This window comes from Myotis myotis, unplaced genomic scaffold (assembly GCF_014108235.1).
Source record: "Myotis myotis isolate mMyoMyo1 unplaced genomic scaffold, mMyoMyo1.p scaffold_m19_p_3, whole genome shotgun sequence".
NCBI classification, from domain to species: domain Eukaryota; kingdom Metazoa; phylum Chordata; class Mammalia; order Chiroptera; family Vespertilionidae; genus Myotis; species Myotis myotis.
The window spans coordinates 96,078,489-96,100,122 of NW_023416335.1; the positions used below are offsets into that span (position 1 = coordinate 96,078,489).

The 21,634-nt window shown below is 39.6% G+C and overlaps 1 protein-coding gene across 3 annotated transcripts in view; it reads right to left on the minus strand.

Annotated features, from left to right (window-relative positions):
- Positions 1-715: 715 nt before the first annotated feature.
- The window catches only part of STARD13 (StAR related lipid transfer domain containing 13), a 234,079-nt gene continuing 213,160 nt past the window's right edge, over positions 716-21,634 (minus strand). The window contains exons 9-14 of one of the 3 annotated variants that reach the window (XM_036299160.1): positions 13,561-13,771; positions 12,825-12,939; positions 11,493-11,714; positions 10,701-10,918; positions 7,942-8,118; positions 716-1,541 (exon numbers count right to left, since the gene is read on the minus strand). In XM_036299160.1, the coding sequence (XP_036155053.1) occupies positions 1,457-1,541; positions 7,942-8,118; positions 10,701-10,918; positions 11,493-11,714; positions 12,825-12,939; positions 13,561-13,771 (1,028 nt within the window). In that variant the 3' untranslated portion in view covers positions 716-1,456. Of the gene's footprint in view, positions 1,542-3,907; positions 7,260-7,941; positions 8,119-10,700; positions 10,919-11,492; positions 11,715-12,824; positions 12,940-13,560; positions 13,772-21,634 lie in introns of those variants that run through there. The other 2 variants (XM_036299161.1, XM_036299159.1) reach the window with 2 other exon arrangements.

The window sequence follows — 21,634 nt, forward strand, 5'->3', positions numbered from 1 at the left end:
GCTCCGCACATTGTGGACATGGGTATGTTACAGGATTCCAGGGCAGGAGGAATAGGGAAACTGAAACAGGAAAGTTAAAACAAGGCCAAACAGTGTGGGCAATTTGCAGCCAGCTTATAACTAACAAACCATTATTTTCCCCAGCCAAGGACCCAGAGAAAATGGTTAAAAAACTTCCCTAATGAGAAAATGCAGAAAGGGAAAGGAAAAGGGGAAAGGAAAAAAGGGCTGTTTTACTCCCTAAGCAGAAAAGCCAGCAGTCTCAAGGCTTGGCAAGATAAAGTTGCCAGGCGCATCTCATGAATTCTGGGACCATCACAACAAAGTAAAAAAAAAAAAAAAAAAAAAAAAAATTCTCAAAGTAATTGAGAATTAATCTATACCAGCAGAGGAATTTTTAAGCCTATAGACAGGAGGGTATATAATACTTCAGACCCGCACCCAACTTGTTCTTCAGATTAGCTGACAGCCGTCTGTGCTTCATAAGCCAGATGTATAGGTTTGCTTGCTTTGCTTTGTAATAAAGATGCATGCTTGTTAATTGTTTTTTTTAAAATATATTTTATTGATTTTTTTACAGAGAGGAAGGGAGAGAGATAGAGAGTTAGAAACATCGATGAGAGAGAAACATCGATCAGCTGCCTCCTGCACATCTCCTACTGGGGATGTGCCCGCAACCAACGTACATGCCCTTGACTGGAATCGAACCTGGGACCTTTCAGTCCGCAGGCCGACGCTCTATCCACTGAGCCAAACCGGTTTCAGCAATTGTTTTAATAAATTGTTTTTTCACAATGCAGACAAGGTCTCTTGTATAAATTCATTTGTATGAGAAGATAAGGATTGAGGCTGGAGACAGGCCTCTCCACTGACTCAGGGGGTTGTCCTGTCTGGTAACACCTCTCTGGAGTCAGTGAGAGGTGACTGTAACATTTTGTACTGTGACTCAGATCAAGGAGAGTGATTAGGATCTGAGGTGGATTGCTACAAGTTAATTGCTGCACAGTTGTCCTTTGTTCTCTCAGATGGATTGCAGTGAGTTCAGCCCATTTGGGGATTTCTTTTTCTGTTTTGCCACTGGGTTTTAAGTGGTTTCAGCATAACAGAAATTTGCAAAACATACCAGGCCTGTGCTAGGGGCAGAAAATTGAGAATAAAACCAGATGAGTGCTTAGGTCCCTGCCCAAGCTCCGAAGATCAATGAGGCAAATTCCTCCCTCTGGTTTGAGACTCTCCAATGTTGTTAAGAGAGTAAGGACCTTGCAGAGGTTTCTGGAGTTGAACCCTAAGATGTGTAGGGGCCTCATAGGGACCCCAGAATACAACTGTAATTAAACTTTGACCCATCCAGGGGGTGCACATAAGGGCGGGTTCCCCAGCACCCCGGGTCCTCCTGGCTGTTCTAGACAGCTGGGGAGAGAATCCGAGGCACGCAATAGAGTGATGACCAGCAGTTTCACCGCCTCTGGGAGCTCTCTTCACAAGCAGCACACTTTGACCCACTACATAAAATCCTTAGGTTTTCTGCCTCTGGAGCATGGCTGGAAGAAGAATAAATTTGTCATCAATCATCTGTAAGTCTGCTACACCTTTCTGTCCCCCTTATAGATCCAAGGTAACCCATTCCCTTATTAGGCAGGACACCTTGCCTAGTCTAAAGGGGAGGGCATGCCTCCCTTTGAAAGAGGAAGGAAAAGGGAAAGCTCTTTTAAACTAAAGGCTTGAAATGCCCAAGCCAAGTGTTTTAAAAGAAACAAACTAAGAAAGACTATGAACGTTACAAAGGGTATATATAAGTCACCAAAAATCCATGTAAATCACAGAAGGTCTGTGCAAGTTAAAAAAAAAGTAATATATGAAAAGAGGAAAAAAAGCTCTCTTTAATTTTTTTCAAAACCAATTGTTATTTCCCCACAAAAGCCCTGGGTAATATAGCCCTTTACAAAGAAAAATTTGGTTGGTTTTCTGAGGACTCTAGCAAATTCACACAGGGTTTTAGTCACTTGACACTGACTTTTAACTTAGAGTAATTTACAAATTATTCTTCTACTGCTGCTCTATAAATGAAGAGCAACACATAAGAGACATTGCAAGGGCTTATACTAATAAATTAACTGGCCATCATAGTCAATACCACATATACAGACCAGGGGGAGATACAATCCCAAATCAAAAGCCTAATTACTAGTAGATATATCAAAGTAAAAAAAATAAGGACAAAAGGAAAGGAACCACCAGACTGATATAGCTAAGGAAAAAGGACTCTAGCCAAGCTATGCCAAAACCTCAAAGTCCTAGGTGTCTACATTACCCATAGGTCTCATGAAAATAAAAACTACACCTAAAGGAAAAATTACAAGGTTACTTCTCTGAAATTAAACCTATTTCTTATAAGTAACCACGGGAACTTCAACCTGAGGCCTACTCTTGTGAACCCATTGAGGACCTCAAGCTCATTTTCAAGAAACAAAAACGTATTGCAGATAAGTAATGTAATGGCTGGGCATCCATATAATTGTCCACTAACCTTCTTGTCAAATTTGTCACTTCTAGGAAGCAATAACTCCATGTCAAGACAATGATGCTTCAGGGATTCTAGCCCATTCCCTACTTTAAAAGAATCAACAAACAGCCTCTCTGTTCTAGTCTCAAGTCCCATTCCTTTATCTCCGTTAGGTCAGATAGGAAGAGGCTTCCATACCCTAACTCAGGCAGGCTCTACACCCCTTAACAGCATGAAGTAATTACAGAAGACAGACCTCCTTCCCTCATCAACCTTAAAAGATTTTAGGGATGGAAGTCTCTGATGGGGGAAATATGTTACAGGATTTCAGGGCAGGAGAAATAGGGAAACTGAAACAGGAAAGTTAAAACAAGGCCAAACAGTGTGGGCAATTTGCAGCCAGTTTGTAACTAACAAACCATTATCTTCCCCAGCCAAGGACACAGAGAAAATGGTTAAAAACAACAACAACAACCTCCCTAATGAAAAAATGCAGAAAGGAAAAAGGAAAGGGGAAAGGAAAAAAAAGGTTCGTATTACTTCCTAAGCAGAGAAGCCAGCAGTCTAAAGGCTTGGTAAAATAAAGTTGCCAGGAGCTTTTCATGAATTCTGGGAAAGCCACAACAAAGTAAAAAAAAAAAAAAAAAAAAAAAAAGGGACATTGAGAATTAATCTGTACCAAAATAGTCATCACAGGAATATTGAAGCCTATAGACAGGAGAGTATATAATGCCTCAGACCCCTACTCAACTTGCTCTTCAGATGAGTTGAGAGCCTGTCTGCACTTCATAAGCCAGATGTATAGATTTGCTTGTTTTCTCAATAAAGATGCATGCTTTAATTAATTTTTTCACAATGCAGTCAAGGTCTCTCATATAAATTCATTTACATGAGAAGATAAGGATCGAGGTTGGGGCAACCCCCTCTACTGACTCAGGGGGCTGTCCTGCCCAGTAACACCTCTTTGGTGTTGGTGAGAGGTGCCTATAACCAGTAGTAGGCATATAGGTGGCCTGTTGGGTGGGATTGTTAGAATGGAAGTAATCACTGTCTTTACAACAATGTGTAGAACAGTCAGCCTAAGGCATGTCAAAAGTCACACCTTGTCAGTTGTTTAAACTCAGTGGTTTGCAACATTAAGCCCTAACCGGTTTGCCTCAGTGGATAGAGCATCGGCCTGCGGACTGAAAGGTCCCAGGTTCGATTCTGGTCAAGGGCATGTACCTTGGTTGCGGGCACATCCCCAGTAGGTGGTGTGCAGGAGGCAGCTGATCGATGTTTCTCTCCCATGGATGTTTCTAACTCTCTATCCCTCACCCTTCCTCTCTGTAAAAAAATCAATAAAATATATTTTTAAAAAAATAAAATAAAATGCTGTAACTCCTGGTATTTATTTCATAACTCTTATGCAGCAAAACACATTGGTTTTGTTTTTGTGTCAGCAAGTTGCCCTCCTGGTTGTGGTCTAATTTATCCCTTTACATTGTATCCCTGAGAAAAAGTCATAAGATCAGTTTTTCTATGGCCAAATATCGAAAGTAGAACAGTTTCATACTAAGAATTTCATGAAGTATGTTCATAATCAAGTTTGAATTCATATGATCCAGGGTCCTAGGACAACATTTATAGCATGTGGCCAATAGAATGTTCTCTTCTCTCACATAGAAGAAGAAAAGTGGCAATTGAAATTCCTCCTTTGCCTATGAAAGCAAAACTTTCAAGTAATGGGAGTGTGGAAGGTGAGCAGAAAGCAGAGTTTGGATAATTTCTATGGGGACAGATGATCTTTGTGCCTGATGTCCCTTTTGCAGCCTGTAGCTGAGATGCATGAGCTCCTACTTGCTTAACAAGGGGATACCTTTGTTATCTTTTAGCAGTGAGGCTCAGAACAAGTGCAAGGGAAGGAAAAAGGTGCAGAGTCCAATGTGGTTATTCTTTATGGTCTAGTGGTGCAGCCATCAGTCACTTCATCAAGTCTCAATTTCTGGTCCACTCAGTGAAAGTGAGATATAGTTAGAGTTCACTGACTCTTTCATAAAAACACTATAAATGTATTTGTATAATTTCCAGATTTAAGAACAATAAAATATAAAACAAATCCTTACCCATCACTTCTTTAATGCCTTACATACAGGTTAAGGCACCCAGTGAACCTCTGTTGCTAACCACATCCTTACAGTTGGGAGAGATATCAAGACAGCTATCTTAGAGATAAATCTTCCTCATGAAGCAGGTTGTCTACTTATAGGATCAATATGAAAATCAATGTATATTTTATAGAAAATACTTAATGTATATAAATTTATTTGCTTTGGCAATTTATTTATAATTGATGATGAATACCAACAATTGAGGTGCAAATACATGAGGTATAAATATAATATTAAAATGCAATATTGTATTTTATTTCCATTAGCAAAATAACTATGAGTAAAATATTGTGGTATTTGACCAGCAAGTTTGATGCATCTTTCCCCTCCTTTTTCTTTTTCTTAGATGCACTGTGCTGTTATGCAGCAGTGATGTAATTAGTGTGTAAGTAAAAATTTTTAAAAAGCCAGGAAATTTGAAGAGAAGGGGAGCCAGAAATACAATAATTTTTGTTTTTATTCTATTTTAAGTATCTTCTAGGTCCTTGCTTCTCAGAGTGTGGTCTTTGGGCCAGCAGCCTGGGCCTATTAGAAATGCAGAATCACAGGCCCACCCAGACCGCCTGGATCAGAATTTTCATTTGAACAGGATCCCCAGATGATCTGTGTGCATGCTACAGTTAGTGATAGAATACCATTTATCCTTGTGTGCCTAGCACAGTTTCCAAACATGTAGGGTCCCATTTCTGGAATAGGACCCATGTTAAACTAGGTTAAACTTCTCTAATGATCTTGTACATGCCCATTAAAGTCATCCAGCACATATGGTTAAATTTAAGATGTATGGCAGAAGTGATTTTGTTTTGCTCACAGGGCATTGCCCAATGGAAAATTATGGCTTTGCTGCCACCTTCTAGGTAGTCAAAGAAACAAAAAACTCCTAAATCATAATTCAAACAGTATGATTTTTCTTGCTCCACACAGAACTCATATATAACATTTTAATTCCTCTCAATAAAATAATTGCACAATACTGATAAAAGAAAACATTACATAAATGCATACAATACAAAAAGGGGAAAACATTTTTCTTCTTTTTTTTCCTCTAACACCAGTTGCTAAATGATGATACCAATCTCTATTTAGAGATCTGTCTATCTCAAACCAAACACAATAAATTATCTTTCTCTCTACAGTTGTTGAGTTATAATTAAGAAAAATTAAACCCATTAACAATTGATTTTAGGAGAGTCAACTTGCTTAGTCTATATAATAATAAATAGGGTCAAATGCACAGGTAGCTTGACTGGCTAATGAAGAAACATGGGTTTAACAAACCTGTTTATATTTTCTAAAATTAATTGAAGAACCTAGTTTTGGTCTTATGTTAGTTTAAAACCCTGTCTTTCACATTGGAAAACTTAAATGAATTATGTCTTAAGAGCATCATACATAACAAAATAAGAATTCCCTGAAGCTATAATTAATGGTCCAGGACTCTTAGATGACCATCATCTTCCTTTGTCTAGTGTCCAGAGTTAAATTCAGTGCAATACATTGGTAAGAAAATGCCAATTACCTGTGACCAAATAGGCCACTGGTCAAATAGAATGACATTTAAGAACATTATGAAATGTATCTATGAAAACATCATAGAACAAAGGGGCTCCCTTTGGCTATGTATATGCAAAGGCTGTTCTAGTCAGCTCTAGTTAGCAGGAAAATAGGGGTTCTGTTCAGTCTCTCACTGACTCCAAAGGTTCTAGGGGTCTGATATTTCACCGAATCTGCACCGGTGGGGCCAAGGAGCAACTGGGAATCTAGCTGTAAATTTGATAGTGACTTCTCACCACTTCTTTGCTTTAAAAAGGAGAACACATTGTTTTCCTTGCTTTATCCAGCACTCCACTCTCAGTTTTTGAATAACAAAAGCGACCTGACAACACATAAGAACCTTTTAATGTTGTTTGCTTTTGGTTAGTACATCTTTGGTTGAACATCAGGGCAGACTGACAGGCTACACATTTTCACACCTTCCTGTCAGCAGCAGCTCTGCTCAGTTTACAGGATGGTGGGGCCCAGAGCAACTTGGAAAGAACCATGTAAGGAAGGGACTCAGCAAGGCAGGTGTTTCAAAATATGCAATTATATATAAAATTGATATTTTACATATATATAGTAAAGGGAAAGATATATACACTTTACATATGCTATACATACATTTAGTTACAGTTAAGAATATGCTTCTTAGAAGCTTTTAAATAGCAAATTAGGCAATGCACAAAGAAAACCCATTTAATTTTAAGTAACATAAATGTTTTCATTTTTAAAAATATTATATTAGTAGGACTATAGCCATCTCCAGGAAGGCTAGGAAAGTTCGCAGAAACTCTTGCATCTTCAACATTCTGACTTCTCAGTGTTTCCATTTTGAGCAGGAACCATGTCAATCAGCTGTCCTCTCTCACTTTCTCCTGAGTGCACTCTCTCCCACAGGTGTTTCCTTTCACTTCCCCTTCCCTGAGCTTAATGTCACACTGGGGAAAACTCAGATTTTAGTTTCTGGACCCTCAGCAATGAGGGGCTGGAAAGAGTTTCTAATCCTGGCAACTTCCACTGCACACAGATGTCCAAAGCCTTTATTGTACCATTCTGGGGAGTGACCTCTGTGGGGACAAAAATCAGAAAGGAATTGGGAAAGTCTTTTTCTACAACATAACAATTTGTCATGGTAGACAGGGCTGTCCTTGTGCCCTGATCATCAGTACATTTGCATACAACCTGGGTCTGAGAACCCAGTGTTCAGACTATCTTTTCAGTACTTACTGGGCGCTTTAAAATGATATCATCTCCTCTGAGAAGATTCAGACTGAATTCTAGAATTGACTGAGAGAACTCAGTTTGTATCTACCAGACCAAGAACGTGGTTCAGCATCATGAATGCCTTGAAAAGTTTGGATTTAAGTTAGTTTCTTTTGAAAGGAGGGCACTGGAAGGAGCAGCAGAAGGAGGCAGACATAAAGGAAACGCCAGAGAGGAGACTCATGTTATGTGCTGAACTCCGGTGTTTGTGTTTGCTCTGTGCGAGAAGCATGGACACAGGAGTGAGGACAGAACTGAAAACAGAGAAGAGCAAAGGGCCCCAGGAAAATGACAGAATCTCAGGAAAGGTGGAGAAGAGGAACAGAGAGTGGGAGGCATACATAATCATCTACAAAAGCATGTTAATGGCTATTAGGGGGGAAAAAAGTATAGTTAAATAAGAAATCAGGATGACAGACAGGCAAATGTGCCACTTGAGCTGAGACTCCAACACCATGCCTGCCCTCCTAAGGGGTTCACACTTACTTCAGGTCTATCCTGCAGATGTGGGTCAGTCTTGACTTGCCGGAACCACATGGTTCTATTAAGTACTGAGAATCCATCACTATGGCTCGCACACCGCCCATGAGCTGAGCTTCCTCGTGCTCCACAGAGAGGGAGACCAGGGTACACATTCCTTTGGGCAAATCAGTCTTCCAGGTCCTGTAGTGAAACAACCCACACATCAGAGTTATGGCTAAGAGAGAAAGACTTGAACACAGTGCTGAGGTTTACACATATTTTCCTGCTCAAATTCCAATCCTAGTTACTTGGATTAAGCCAATGACTCCCATAAGTTTGGGTAAAGTTTATACAGTGCAGTTCAAAGCAAGGGTCTCAGCCCAAGAACCCAGAGACCAGAAATGGCCATGCAGCACCCAGACCTTTGGAAACAAACTGAGGCTGCAGAGGTCTTACAGATTTGGAATTAGGAAGCACTCATTCAACTCATTCAGTAAACATCTAATGACCACAGAGATGTGCCAAGCTCTGAGAAGCCACCAAGGGCACAGAGATACACAGTCCAGGAGGGGAAGCAGAAATACAAAGATAATTCTAAAACATCATGGTCAGTGTAGTGACATGGACATGCACAGAGCACTCTGGGATCATGTGGAAGGGAAGGGGAGGCACACAGGGAAGCCTTCCTAGAGGAGATAATGCTCAATTCAAGTCTTAAAGAATAAATGAACTGGCAATGCTCAGCTTGAAGAAAACTAGACTATGTGAACTGCTATCTTTCTATAAATACCTGAGTGGCTCTTGAATAGGAGAAGAAATAAATACAGTTGATTTGACTTTAGAGAAGCCCTGTCTCACAATGTGTGCTTTCCAAAAACGGAGTGGGCTCTATGAGGAGGTAGTGAGTTCCTGTTATTGAAGCTATTCAAGCAGGAGGGGACTAACATTTGGAGTAAAATTGTTGATGAAAGTCAGGAGCTATGAGAGCACTTACACAATATATACTATAGGGTATAGATTTAATTATTACCATCCCAGTTTAAGTGATAAATTCTATTCCCTTACTTAGTCATCTCTTCTATAACTTCCTCCTGTCCTATGATACCACAAAGAGAAACTATTATACATTCTCAACAAGAAGTCAGGAGTAAGCAAGTCCCACACAAGTGCTTAGGGACTTCCCCATGGGCATGACCATTCTCTTTTCATACATGATAATGTGATTAATAATAAAGATGGGAAAATTATACATTTGTGTAAGCAAAATGGGAAGATCTGCAGTAACTATTACTGGAAGCTCCTGAGGAACTAGAGAAGAGGACAATGTGAGAATCAATCATGAAAGGAGACCAGCCATGTATGTGTGAGCCTAAATAGGGAGATGCTCTGATGACAGAAATTATTTCAGTATGTCACTTCCTTACCATACTTGCCACTTTTTAGCTTCTTGTTTCATAATCACAAGAAATTCGTGTTGCAGGAACTACATATGGCTCATCATTTATCTCCTTGCATTCTGACTTCCTCTCCCTCAGAGTCTCATGGCCTACGCACCTTCTCCTTTAAGTCTTGGATCAAGTATCAATGCAGTGAGATTCTGCCCTGACCACTATATTTAAAATCCCATCCCTTACTTTGCCCTTATCTTACTTATGCCCCTATATAAGTAACCCTATCCCCTTACTTATTATGTATTGACTCTTTCTGCCTAATAAAATAGAAACATGAGAGAGCAGGATTGCGGTCTGCAGTCTTCCCCGCTGTTTCCCCAAAGCCTCCAATGGAGTCCTGCTCAGGTGGTGATGGAAGGATACACTAAGAAATAGCATTCTGGTGGATGTATGGAAGGAAGGAGGCTCCAAGCTTGACTGGCCCTCAGCCTCCTCTAAGGGGAAGGAAGAGGCTCCATTCCCATGGCATAAATATTCTATGTGAAAAGTAACCTTTAGTTTGCCATCAAGACTAGTTTCATAAAGGAAATATTTTAAATATACATATGGGAATTTCACTAGTGATTACTTTTATATCACTAATCCAAGAGAAACAACAGTGTTTGCCATCAGCTATCAATAAAAAAGGATATATTGATTTAATTACATTTTATATGAGTTTTTTAGTATCCTGAATCCCTCTTATTTCTGATTCAATACTGACTCACCAGCCCACATGCACAGATCCACTGTGCAAATTTCCTGTCACTGGTTGAGCATTCCATTACGAACTCAACCCATAAATCTCTCAGAAGAAATATTTCAGCAGCAGACACAGTCTTGCAAGCTTGGTCAGACCCTGGAATCTACTGGACATCCAGCATAGTTGGACCTTCAGAGCTGTAATGAACTATGAACAGCTGAAGCTATGCAAATGAATTCTAAAGTTACATTCCAATCTTGAGAGTTACACAAACCCTCCAGAGGGAGAAAGACAAAAAGCAGGAGAAAGTCAGACTCAATTTACATTATTTGGCAGAAAGTGCAACTGGACAAACAGCAGTTATTCTTAGGACTCTGTTCTGAGGAAATGAACAATATTTATGGCCTAATAAACCGTATGCTCCAAAATTGCAGCAGTCATAAGAGAGCTCAACAGAGCTGAAAATTAGGTGAAGAAGTAGGAAGTTGGGCATAAATGGAGCAAATTCAGTTTTTGCTGAGGGAAATGAGGGCCAACTTAGTATTCCCATTGTAGGCTGAATTTAGGTGGTCAAACTCTGTGAAATGCTTAAATCTGCAGCTTTATCTGCTCTAGGAACAGAATATATTTAACTCTAGAATCAAGCTTACCTGAGAACCACAAAGTCTCTGGAAGGATGGGGGGCCATGCTGTTCAACACGTACTGATAGATTTCTGTTTGCTTGTCCAGAGTTTCCACAACCTTCCACTGCACAAAATCCTCATCCCATAGGTGGCGCTCTCTTAGCACACGATTCAAAACCACTGACGGGGGTGCTTCCACCTCCACGGAAGCCTTCCATAACTTCAGTGGATTCCCGTCTCCCACCTTGGGAAAGATACCATCAAAAGCTGAACAAGTTAACTAGTTCCAACAAAAACCTACCACATTTCATTGGGTGTTCCAAAAAAAAAAAATCACTAATTATGAACCTTGAAAGAGTGATTCTGCATATCTGAGGTTTACCATTTCATAATGGTAATCCTAAAGATTAAAAAATAATAATAATGATCATAATAAAATAATAACCATTGATACACATTAACCTCTTTGCCAAGTGTCTTTCTAACCCATTTGATTTTTAAATAGCCCTCCTCTGACAGTGGTATTATTATTATGTCCATTATGCAACTGAAAAAACTGAGGCATAAAGAGGTGTGTGACTTGCCTAACATCACATAGCTAAGGGCCAGAGAGTGGATTGGGATCTAGTAGTCTGGCTTCACAGTTTGCATTCTGATTATGTGCAACATGATTGCCTCGCAGTCACTAGAAAGAGTCTTTGACATGTTCATGTGTGTGCCAAGCCTGTGGACAGTGGATGTTTTTAAAGCAAAATAATTTCTTGGTTGTTGGATGTAGTTCCTTTGGGGTAGTTTTTTCTTACCACCTCTGAGATTACCTTTTTGAAAGCAAGGTCTGTATTGTCTGTGCTGGAACACATAACCCATCCTTTAAACTTCTCTTTGGCTTCCTTCTGGAGGCCCTGGATGAGCTGGTCCAGGTAAGTGTGGAATGTGGCCCCACTTTCCTCCACCTGGGTCCCCAGGTCTTCCAGAGTTGGAGTATGGATCTCAGCCTCCACGTAAGAATTATGAAACTGGGCTACCATCTCATGCGGGACCTGAACCAATGGGTGCATGAAAGAGCAACAGATGCATGAGTTAAAGAAATGCTGAGACTAATAGAAAAAGCAAAGTCATTTAGTAAAAAAACCGTGTGTATCAGAATGGGCCAAGTGCTGTGGACCAGATGTTTTACTAAGATGAGTGGCAAAGCTGGTGGTAGGGGGTGGGGCTTCCTAAAGGCAGGAAACACAAATATGTTTCTGAGACTATATTTATTACTCAAAACATAGCAATGATTTCTCATTCAGTCTTTGCATTTTCCATAAATTTTCCCTTTAATGTATTTTTATTCAGTTTGGCAAAATGTGGGCTCAGGAAACTTAAAGCACAGACTTAAGGGAAACATCAACTATGACTTAGAAATGGCTTTACCTCTTTAGCATACTTTTCTCACTTGCAAATGCCAAATGTACCACAAAAAAGTATGCCTGAAGTCTAGTTCACTTTCTTCTTTAACATAGCTGTGGCTATATTCATAAGCTATTCTTGACTCTTAGTTAACAGGGATTGGTCAACATACACACACACACACACACACACACACACACACACACACACACCCCAGAAACACACACAGAGATGTTGAACCTAATCACGTCCTGAGGTAAAAAAATTAAAAAATAAATAAAAGAACAGCCCAGCTGGTGTGGCTCAGTGGTTGAGCATTGACCCATGCACCAAGAGGTCTTGGTTCGTTTCCCAGTCAGGGCACATGCCCTGGTTGCGGGCTTGAACCCCAGTAGACAGCAGGCAGCCAGTCTGTTTCTCTTGCATTGATATTTCTAGCTTTTTCTCTCTGAAATCAATAAAAACATATTTCTTAAAAAGAAACTAATTGTCTGGCTTGCCTTGAACCTGGTAACTGATGGTGACACAACTGTTCTCATGAAAACCGTCATCATGGTAACTCCAAATATTTAACTGTCAAGACTAAATTATATAGATACCTTCTCACATTTCTTGGATTCAAAGACCACAGCTATAGAGGGTACTATTGTCATTATAAACTCAGGAACAAACATATAAGCCATGAGTGTAGAAATTGTTCCAATGATCTCATCTAGTTCCAAGAGCTATAAGGAAGGAAGTTCAAGCCTTTCACTCACCTCAAAAAGTCTGTCACATTCCATGATCATGTGGGCAAGGCCCTGAGAGGCGGCCAGATTCTCACTGAGGTCCTTTTGATCTGGCTTCCCAGTGGCGTATTTCTTCTGTATGACCCTGTAAGTGAAGGGGACAGTCCTAAGCAGATCTCAATCCAAAGAGCTTTTCACAATAAAAGCTCATCCTTTTTCTTTTTCTTTTTCTTTTTCTTTTTCTTTTTCCAGGTGCTCTCCTGATCCCATACTTTCTCATTTCCAAACAAAAGCAATGACCACACATATTAGATGTTCTGAATCAGGCTAAAAGTCTGACAGTTCATAATGAAAAACCTTGGAAAAATACAAGGACAGGAATAACTGTTGGGGGAAAAATTAATCTATTTTTTTCCAAGTTTGAAACCACTTTGCCGCAAGCTGCCATGCCTGGGCCTTGAATCTAATCCTTTCCTTTTAAACTTAAAGATTGTAAAATACTACTTCATGTACTTTTCCCTCCTTCCCACTCACACACCCAGGTTTTCTAGGTCACAACAGACATTCTTCAATACTACTTTGACAATTCTATGAGCCTGAGCACACAAATTAGGTCCTTAAAACATTTTCTGGTTATAAATTGAGAGCTGACAAATCCTCAAGTTGAAATCCAATGTGAGAAGTTTTTGTTTGTTTGTTTTGTTTTTTTAATGAACTGTGGGTTTTATCTGTTTTACGATTCCTGTTGTTGCTGAGGAAAACCCACCTGGGGGAGCTTTCTTTCTTCAATAAATTGAGATGAAAGAGAGAGGGGGCCAGACACACAGCCAGGTTCTTGGGTGTCATCTGATTCTCTTCCACCAAGTTGGCAACGTCCTTGAGGAAGCACAGAAGCGTCTGCAGGACGTCCCTGCTCTCATCAGCCAGCAGCAGGATGGCAGCCTGCACTGCCTGCAGCCGCTGCTCTTCGGGGACATCTGTGGAAAAGTGGGTGCCAGGTCATCAAAGAAACAGCCACAGAAAGAGCCAGCTGGGAAAAAAGTGAGTAAGCTGAACCTTCCTGATGTGAAGACACACTCAGAGACATCATCATCAACCATGACAACAACTGCTAAGAAAGAAGTAGTTGCTTTGGCCTTACAGTTGGTAAGAGGCAGAGCTGGGATTGGAACCTCAGCATCCAACTTCAGAATCCAGTCTTCACAAGGAAGTAGCCCTCGCTTTTCATACTCTGCTCATCCTTTTTCAAACCATTTTTCTGTTCTGGTTGAAATAGGCAGTAAGCCAGAGCACTATCAGCCTGGCTTTCCCCTTGCCCATCCCCTCCCACCAGACAGCTTGTAAACCACTCTGGATGCCTGGGACTCAGTGGGGCATGGTTTGGAATCCACTGTGTTGCGGGATGGCAGCCTTGCCTTTCCTTGCCCTGAGTGGAGCAGCCAGGTGTGATGTCAACTTGGTGCAATTAACCATGAATGGTGGGATTGATTTGCTTGGCCCCCTGAACTGATGCCAGAAGGCCAGCCTGGCACATTTACTTCTTTCCTACAAGCCACCGGGGCTTGGTTCAGAGGAGGCACATGGCTTTATGTGGTGACTCAGGCCATCTGTTCTAATCTTGAAAGTAATGGAAATTGAGATTGTGTTTAGGGAAGAAGAACCAGGCTCACTAAAACTATGGGGAATGGATGGTCCCATTCCTCTTTAGGTTGGTCATTGTGGTGGTGGGGGTGGTAATGTAGGCATTGATCACACAGACTTAAATAGAAATTGGCCCCAATAATATGAAGTAAACTAAAAGGAAAAATCACAACAAATGGGTGCTAGGTGCTGCATTTTGCTGCCACTGGTTGTGTTTTTTTAGGCCTGACTCACTGCCCTTATTCTCTCATTCTGAAAGACACAGTCAATAATTCTCTTCAGTTAACATTGTTTCATTCTTAAAATACCAAGTTCTAGAACAGGTCTCTGCAGTAGGCTGCCTATGCTCAAACGGGTGGGTGGGGAGATGTGCTTGTGACAATCTTTAAGGTGTGGGAAGAAAATATTAGAATTTTCAGTGGCGTTTATGTCTCCTCTCATGGATATGTAACATAATATGCATAGTATGGCATAGTATATCATAATATATTTATATTATTAAAAATAAGTACACATGCTCAGATATTTACTATTGGTAGAGTTGCATGAAAAACAATGTGGCGCCTGCTGCTCTAGAGGGGCTGTAATGTGACCTTATGACCAGGTCCTGGCCATCTCCATCGTCATAGTTTCCAGAGCTGGGCACACTCCTGCCTCCAGTCTGCCAGCAAATCCAAATGTCTGGAATAGCCTGACCATGCATTCAGCATTCTGTAACCCATCCTCACACCCACCACATCCACAGCAGCAGATGGGAGACCTGGGTTTAGTAGAGAAGAGTCATTTTTTTTCTAATTATAGCAAATCTTTTTCTTTTCTCTTGGTTGTGATGAAACAGAAACAGGTACTACTAATAACTACAAGCATGTCATTGACGTGTTATAAATTCAGCTTGAGCCACTGAACTGCTCTTTTAAAAAATATACTTTTTATTGTTGATAGCTTTAACCCCCTCCTCGCAGCCCCTCTCCATCCTCCTCCCCAGGTCTTCACTACCCTATTGCCCATGTCCATGAGCTGTGCATATAAGTATATACATTCTTGGATTTATCTCTTCTCGTCCCCTCCACCCCACATTGAGGTATGCCAGGCTGTTCCATGCCTCCATGCTTCAGGTCTTATTTTGTTGGTCAATACATTTTGTTCATTAGATTCCACAAATCAGTGAGATTATGTTGTACTTGTCTTATTTCACTTAGCATAATACTTTCCAGGTCCTTCCATGCTGTCTCAAAGGGTAAGAGATCCCTCTTTTTTACAGTTGCATAATATTCCATAGAGTAAATGTCCCACAGCTTTTTATCCATTCATCTACTGATGGGCACTTGGTCTGTTTCCATATCTTAGCTATTATAAATAATGCTGCTATGAACATAGGGGTGCATATTTTATTTCTTATTGGTGTTTTGGGGGTTTTAGGATATATTCCCAGAAGTGGGATCACTGGGTCAAATGGAAGTTCTATTTTTAATTTTTTGAGGAAACTCCATACTGTTTTCCATAGTGGCTGTACCAGTCTGCATTCTCACCAGGAGTGAACTAGTGTTTCCTTTTCCACATCCTCACCAGCACTTGATGTTTGTTGATTTTTGTATGATAGCCATTCTGACAGGTGTGAGGTGATATCTCATTGTGGTTTTAATTTGTATTTCTCTGATGGTTAGTGACTTTGAGCATTTTTTCATGTCTCTTGGCCATTTGTATGTCCTCTTTGGAGAAATGTCTATTCAGGTCTTCTGCCCATTTTTTTAATTGGATCGTTAGTCTTCCTTTTGTTAAGTTGTATGAATGTCTTATATATTTTGGAAATTAACCCCCTATCAGATGTAACAGTGGCAAATATGTTCTCCCAGAAAATGGGCTCTGTTTACATTTTGTTGATAGTATTTTTGCTATGCAGAAGTTTTTGATTTTGATGTTATCCCAGTTGTTTATTTTTTCCTGATTTTTCCTTGCCTCAGGAGATGTATATTTTCCTGCCTATGGTTTCTTCTAGGATTTTTATGGTTTCACGACTTACATTTGTCTTTTATTCCCATTTTGAGTTTACTTTTGTGTCTGGTGTAAGATGGTGGTCTAGTTTCATTTTTTTTGCATGTATCTGCCCAATTTTCCCAACACCATTTATTGAAGAGACTGTCTTGACTCCGTTGTATGCTCTTGCCTCCTTCGTCAAATATTAATTGAGAATAATGGTTTGGGTGGATTTCCTGGCTCTCTGTTCTATTCCATTGATCTATATGCCTGTTATTGTGCCAGTACCAGGATTTTTGGAGTAGAATGGCTTTGCAGTATAACTTGATATCTGGTATTGTGATCCCTCCAACTTTGTTTTTCTTTCTCAAGTTTGCTGTGGCTATTTGGGATCTTTTTTGGTTCCATATAAATTTTTGCAGTATTTCTTTTAGATCTGTGAAATATGCCATTGATATTTTAATAGGGGTTTCATTGAATCTGTAGATAGCTTTGGGTACAATAGACATTTCCATAATGTTAATTCTACCAGTCCATGAACACGGTATATTCTTCCACTTGCTTATATCTTCCTCGACCACTTTTTTTCAAAGTCCAAAGTCCTTACCTCCTTTGTTAAGTTTATTCCTTAGTATCTTAAATTTTTGTCACAATGGTAAGTGGAATTGTTTTTTTAGATTCTCTTTCTGAGAATTCATTATTGGTGTATAAAAATGCCCTTGATTTCTGGTTTTTAATTTTGTATTCTGCTACATTGTCAAATTCATTTATTAAATCTAATAGATTATTGGTGGGGTCTTTAGTGTGTTTTTTTTTAATGTACAATATCATGCCATCTGCAAATAATGAGAGTTTTACTTCCTCCTTGCTAATTTGGGTACCATTTACCTCTTCTTCTTGTCTGATTGCTGTGGCTAGGACTTCCAGTACAATGGTTGAATAACAGTGGTGAAAGTAGACATCCCTGTCTTGTCTTGTTCTTAGGGAACAAGTGGAGGGTATGATCCCTCTATTCCCACTTTGCTAAGAGATTTTATTAAAACAGAGTGTTGGATTGTATGGAATGCTTTTTCTCCCTCAATGATATGATTATGTGATTTTTGTCTTCTACTTTTTTTATGTGATGTATCACGTTTATTGATTTGCAAATATTTTTCTTATGAGGAACTGTATTTTTTTGTTTGTTTTATTGCTTAAAGTATTACAAAGAGTATTACATATGTCTCCTTTTTTTCCCCTTGACCTTCCCCCGGCCTTCCCTACCCTCCATTTTCTTGTGTCCATTGGTTATGCTTATATGCATGCATACAAGTCCTTCGGTTGATCTCTTACCACCACCACCCCAACCCTCCCCGGCCTTCCCGCTGTAGTTTGACAGTTTGTTCGATGCTGCTCTGCCTCTGTATGTATTTTTGTTCATCAGTGTATAATAGTCTTTATTATCCACAAATGAATGAGATCACGTGGTATTTTTCTTTCATTGACTGGCTTATTTCACTTAGCATAATGCTCTCCAGTTCCATCCATGCGGTTGCAAATGGTAAGAATTCCTTCTTTTCCACAGCAGCATAGTATTCCATTGTGTAGATGTACCATAGTTTTCTAATTCATTCATCTGCTGATGGGCACTTAGGCTGTTTCCAAATCTTAAATATGGTAAATTGTGCTGCTATGATCATAGGGATGCATAGATCCTTTTTGATTGGTGTTTCTGGTTTCTTGGGATATATTCCTAGAAGTGGGATCACTAGGTCAAATGGGAGTTCCATTTTTAACTTTTTGAGAAAACTCCATATTGTCTTCCATAGCGGCTGCACCAGTCTGCATTCCCACCAGTAGTGCAGGAGGGTTCCTTTTTTTCCGCATCCTCTCCAGCATTTGTCGTTTGTTGATTTGTTGATGATAGCCATTCTGACAGGTGTGAGATGGTATCTCATTGTTGTTATGATTTGCATCTCTCAGATGATTAGTGACTTTGAGCATGTTTTCATATGTCTCTTGGCTTTCTGAATGTCCTCTTTTGAAAAGTGTCTACTTACGTCCTTTGCCCATTTTTTGATTGTATTATTCATCTTCCTTTTGTTAAGTTGTATGAGTTCCCTATGAATGTTGGAGATTAAACCCTTATTGGTGATAACATTGGCAAATATGTTCTCCCATGAAGTGGGCTTCCTTGTTGTCTTGTTGATGGTGTCTTTTGCCATGCAGAAGCTTTTTTATTTTGATGTAGTCCCATTTATTTTATCCTTAGTCTCCATTGCCCTAGGAGCTGTACCAGTAAAAATATTGCTATGACATATTTCTGCAATTTTGCTGCCTATGGAGTCTTGTAGGGTTTTTATGGTTTCCCATCTTACATTTAAGTCCTTTAGCCATTATGAGCTTGTTTTTGTATATGGTATAAGTTGGTGATCTTGTTTCATTTTTTTGCATGTATCTAATCAAATTTCCCAGCACCATTTATTGAAGAGACTGTCTTGACTCCATTGTATGCTCTTGCCTCCTTTGTCAAATATTAACTGAACATAATGGCTTGGGTCAATTTCTGGGTTCTCTGTTCTGTTCCATTGGTCTATATGTCTGGTTTTTGTGCCAGTACCAGGCAGTTTTGAGAACCGTGGCTTGGTAATGTAGCTTGATATCTGGTATTGTGATTCCTCCAACTTTGTTTTTCTTCCTCGGGATTGCTGTGGCTATTCAGAGTCTTTTTTATTCCAGATGAATTTTTGGAGTTTGTTCTAGATCTTTGAAATATGCTGTTGGTATTTTAATGGGGATTGCATTGAGTCTGTAGATTGCTTTGGGTAGTATGACCATTTTAATGATGTTGATTCTACCAATCCATGAACATGGTATATTCTTCCACTTGTTTATGTCTTCCTCTGTTTTTTTTTCAATGTCCTGTAGTTTCCTGAGTACAGGTATTTTACCTCCTTACTTAAGTTTATTCCTAGGTATCTTAATTTTTTTTTGGTGCAGTGGTAAATGAGATTGTTTTATTACTTCCACTTCCTGTGAATTCATTGTTGGTGTATAAAAAGGCCAAGGATTTCTGGGTGTTAATTTTGTATCCTGCTACATTGCTGAATTCATTTATTAGGTCTAGTAGTTTTTTGATGGAGTCTTTGGGGTTTTTCTATGTTTAATATAATGTCATCTGAGAATAAGGACAGTTATGCTTCTTCTTTTCCAATTTGGATGCCTTTTATTTCTTCTTCTTCTCTTATTGCTATGGCTAGCACTTCCAGTGCTGGCACAAACAGGAGTGGTGAAAGTGGGCATCCCTATTCTTAGGGGAAATGAGTTTAGTTTTTACCGACTGAGTATGATGTTGACTGTAGATTTGTCATATAAGGCTTTTATTATGTTGAGGTATGATCCCTCTATTCCCACTTTGCTGAGAGTCTTTATTAAGAAAGGGTGTTGGTTTTGTCAAATGCTGTTTCTGCATCGATTGATATGATTATGTGATTTTTTTCTCTCAATTTGTTTATGTGATATATCATATTTATTGATTTGTGGTAATTTTACCATTTTTGAATCCCCAGAATAAGTCCCCCTTGGTCATGGTGTATGATCTCTCTAATGTAATGGTGAATCTGATTTGCTAGAATTTTGTGGAAGATTTTTAGCATCTATGTTCATCTCTTTCTTTGTTTTTAACGTTTTCCCTTTTAATTATGATGTGTCTAGGTGTGAGTCTCTTTGGGTTCATCTTGACTGGGACTTTCTGTGCCCCTGAACTTGTGTGATATTTTCCTTCACCAGGTTGGGGGAGTTTTCTGTCATTATTTCTTTAAACAGGTTCTCTGTTCCTTGCTCAGCCTCTTCCTCTTCTGGTATATCTATAATGCGTTAGCTCATACATTTGATGTTGTTCCTGAGATCCCTTAAGCTATCTTCATACTTTTAAATTACTTTTTCTATTTTCATCTATGACTGGGTGTTTATTTGTACCTTGTCTTCCAAATCACTGATTTGGTCCTCTGCTTCATCCAATCTACTTTTAATACCTTCTAGTGTCTTCTTGATGTGGGATGTATCATTTTACATTTTTGTCTGGTTCTTGTTCATGGCCTCTATTTTTTTTTTTTTTTTTTATTGATTAAGGTATTACATATGTGTCCTTATCCCCACGTTACCCTCTACCCCCCCCCCCCCCGCTCATGCCCTCACCCCCCCGTTGCCCATGTCCATTGGTTAGGCCTATATGCTTGCATATAAGTCCTTTGGTGGATCTTTCACCCTTACCCCCACCCTCCCCTACCTTCCCTCCAAGGCCCGACAGTCCAGTCAATGCCTCTCCATCTCTGGTTCAGTCCTTGTTCATCAGTTTATGTTGTTCATTATATTCCACAAATGAGTGAGATCATGTGGTATTTATCTGCTCTCCAGTTCCATCCATGCTGTGGCAAATGGTAAGAGTTCCTTTTTCTTCTTCCACTTCTTAAAGAATACCTTTCAGCATTTCATATAATGCTGGTTTGGTGGTGATGAACTCCTTTAGCTTTTTCTTATCTGTGAAGCTCTTTATCTGACCTTCTATTCTGAATGATAGCTTTGCTGGATAAAGTAATCTTGGTTGTAGGTTCTTGGCATTCATCACTTTGAATATTTCTTGCCACTCCCTTATGGCTTGCATAGTTTCTGTTGAGAAATCAGCTGACAGTCGTATGGGTACTCCCTTGTATGTAACTGACTGTCTTTCTCTTGCTGCTTTTAAGATTCTCTCTTTGTCTTTTGCTCTTGGCATTTTAATGATGATGTGTCTTGGTGTGGTCCTCTTTGAGTTCCTTTTGTTTGGGGATCTCTGCACTTCCTGGACTTGTAAGTCTATTTCTTTCACCAGGTGGGGGAAGTTTTCTGTCATTATTTCTTCAAATAGTTTTTCAATATCTTGCCCTCTCTCTTCTTCTGGTACCCCTATAATTCTGATGTTGGTACGCTTTAAGTTGTCCCAGAGGCTCCTTACACTATCTTCATATTTTTGGAATCTTTTTTCTTTTTCGGTTGGGTATTTTTTGTTTCTTCGTATTTCAAATCTTTGACTTGATTCTTGGGATCCTCTTGACTGCTGTTGGATCTCTGTATATTATTCTTTATTTCAGTCAGTGTATGCTTAATTTCTAGTTGGTCTTTTTTCATATCCTCCAGGGTCTCACTAAATTTATCGGCGGTTTCCATAAAATTCTTGAAAAACCTTATAAATGTGGCCTTGAACTCTA